At 41.7% G+C, this 2,500-nt stretch overlaps 1 protein-coding gene across 1 annotated transcript in view; it reads left to right on the top strand.

The window, feature by feature from the left end:
* LOC123508654 (RNA/RNP complex-1-interacting phosphatase homolog) overlaps positions 1-1,577 on the top strand; it is a 9,742-nt gene extending 8,165 nt beyond the window's left edge. The window contains exon 4 of the mRNA XM_045262498.1: positions 1-1,577. This exon is cut by the window's left edge and continues 299 nt beyond it. Coding sequence (XP_045118433.1) covers positions 1-15 — 15 coding nt within the window. The 3' untranslated portion in view covers positions 16-1,577.
* The last annotated feature ends 923 nt before the right edge of the window (positions 1,578-2,500 follow it).

The following is a 2,500-nucleotide window of genomic DNA, read 5'->3' as shown; positions in this document are numbered from 1 at the left end:
ATGAAGTATCCGTAAGTTCATGTGTTGTTTCTGTTGCTTCCTCGCTTCTTTGCCTCTGCGCTGTAGGTTAATGCTTTACTCCATTGCTTACTTGACGGCCTAGCAAATTATCTAATCCTCGTACTGATGATTTGAACTCTATACCTGATTTTTTTTTCCCTATATAAGAGAGGCTCTGGCGATGGGCAACAATAAAGCCTGGTAAAAGTCGGCTGATGATGCCAGTCACTACTGCGTGCAGTCGTAAACCTTCCTTCTTCAAACGTTTGTAGTCAAAGTTAAGAGGAAATATAGAAGCAAGCAGGGAGCTCCAGAATTTACAAATAATAGATGAATGATTGATAGCACTGACAAATAATAGATGAATGATTGATAGCACTGGATAATTCTTGCACTAGGAGGAAGTATAGAAGTAGGCAGTGAGTTCCAGAATTTCAAGTAAAAGAGATGAATGATTGAGATCACTGGATAACTCTTGCGCTAGGAGGAAATATAGAAGCAGGCAGGGAGTTCCAGAATTTACAAATAAGAGATGAATGATTGAGAACAGTGGATAACTCTTGCACTAGAAGGAAGTATAGAAATTGGCAGTGAGTTCCAGAGTTTACAAATAAGATAAAGGTGGACAAATAGGAAGGAGAGAAAATAGCCATGTGGAGTGCGGACGCGGGAGGAATGGAGGTGAATATGTGTGGTACTTATTACTTCACTTAAGTAATCCTAGTTGATGTTACTGAGGAAAAATGTAAAACTACCGATAGTGTAAGGTTGAATCTAGTGAGTCGCTCCTTTTGCTGCCAGGAGTGTTTAGGAAGGACATTCTTCCCTTGCATCTGCTTGTTCTGTTCAGCGCGAAGAGAAGCCACAGCAGTCAAGAGGTGGAGAGGTCTCTGTTAAGAAGTGTGGAAGTTAGTTATTGTAATTGAACAAAAATGGGTGAGGTGGTGTCCGGCAGAGTGGAGTGAGGCGTTTGTGGTTCTATCAGTCTTGTTGACAATGTAACTTCATCCTGAGGCGCATTTGATATCCAAGCCTTTCATGACAGACGAGATGCCTTTTCATTTATTTATTTTATTTTTCTTTGCGCCAGCGTTTGATTTCTGTTAGGAGTTACGTTGCTGCATTTCTTTTTTCTGTAATGAAATTAACTTTTTAGATTTTGCTTTTCTTTAATAAGATTTGACTTTGCTATGACGGCAACGCACAACAAGCAGGTGGAGCAAGCGCGCGCGGGCACACACACACAAAAAAGATAGAAAAAAAAGATAAACAGGCAAGTTACCACGTTTAGCTGAGACATGACTGTGACGGACGCTTGCGACAGGTGCCAGAGCTGGAGGATATCACTGTACGTCACTCACTGATGGTCGTGGCCGCGCCTCGCCTGGGCCTCGGGGGATGTACGGTTAAGAAAACTTGAACCTGATGAAAACATAAAACAGTGTCTTGGAGATCTTTACCTGAGGATTTAACACTTTTTACCCCCTAGAGTACAATGTCGCGTTTTCATATTCATTCTGCTTACTGTTTGGTGATTTTATGCATCTTCAGAAACTTACGTCAGGGATTGAAATAGTAAAGACTGGTGATTCATCTTCTTACCTCTATAGACCCTTTCTAATGTCAATAAAATGGTCTAATCGTACACAAATCTCATGATAAAAATGTGTCACGGTATTGAAGGGGTTAACATGCTGGTAAAATAGTCCACCAGTTTCTCTTTTTCATTCATGCATTTCTTATTCTAGTAGGTTAGTTCTGGCAATAGTACGTGTGTGTGGTGGAATCAGCGGCCGTCAGTGTTGACATTAATGATATTGCTTCTCACAGACCTGTCACAGTATATCACTCTAGGCAGCAGGTGTGTGTGTGTGTGTGTGTGTGTGTGTGTGTGTGTGTGTGTTTCACTGTTTGATCTGCTGCAGTCTCTGACGAGACAGCCAGACGTTACCCTACGGAACGAGCTCAGAGCTCATTATTTCCGATCTTCGGATAGGCCTGAGACCAGGCACACACCACACACTAGGACAACAAGGTCACAACTCCTCGATTTACATCCCGTACCTACTCACTGCTAGGTGAACGGGGACTACACGTGAAAGGAGACACACCCAAATATCTCCATCCGGCCGGGGAATCGAACCCCGGTCCTCTGGCTTGTGAAGCCAGCGCTCTAACCACTGAGCTACCGGGCGTGTGTGTGTGTGTGCGCGTGCTTAAGTGCGTATGTAGGTGCGTGTGCGTGCAGCGCGGCACACACACACACACACACACACACACCACACACACACACACACACACACACACACACACACACACACACACACACACACACACACACACACACACACACACACACACACACACACACACACACACATATATATATATATATATATATATATATATATATATATATATATATATATATATATATATATATATATATATATATATATATATATATATATATATATATATATATATATATATATATATA

Source organism: Portunus trituberculatus, chromosome 25 (assembly GCF_017591435.1).
Source record: "Portunus trituberculatus isolate SZX2019 chromosome 25, ASM1759143v1, whole genome shotgun sequence".
Taxonomy (NCBI): domain Eukaryota; kingdom Metazoa; phylum Arthropoda; class Malacostraca; order Decapoda; family Portunidae; genus Portunus; species Portunus trituberculatus.
Note: the sequence above shows the minus strand (reverse complement) of the source record. Positions and strands in the feature narration are given on the sequence as shown.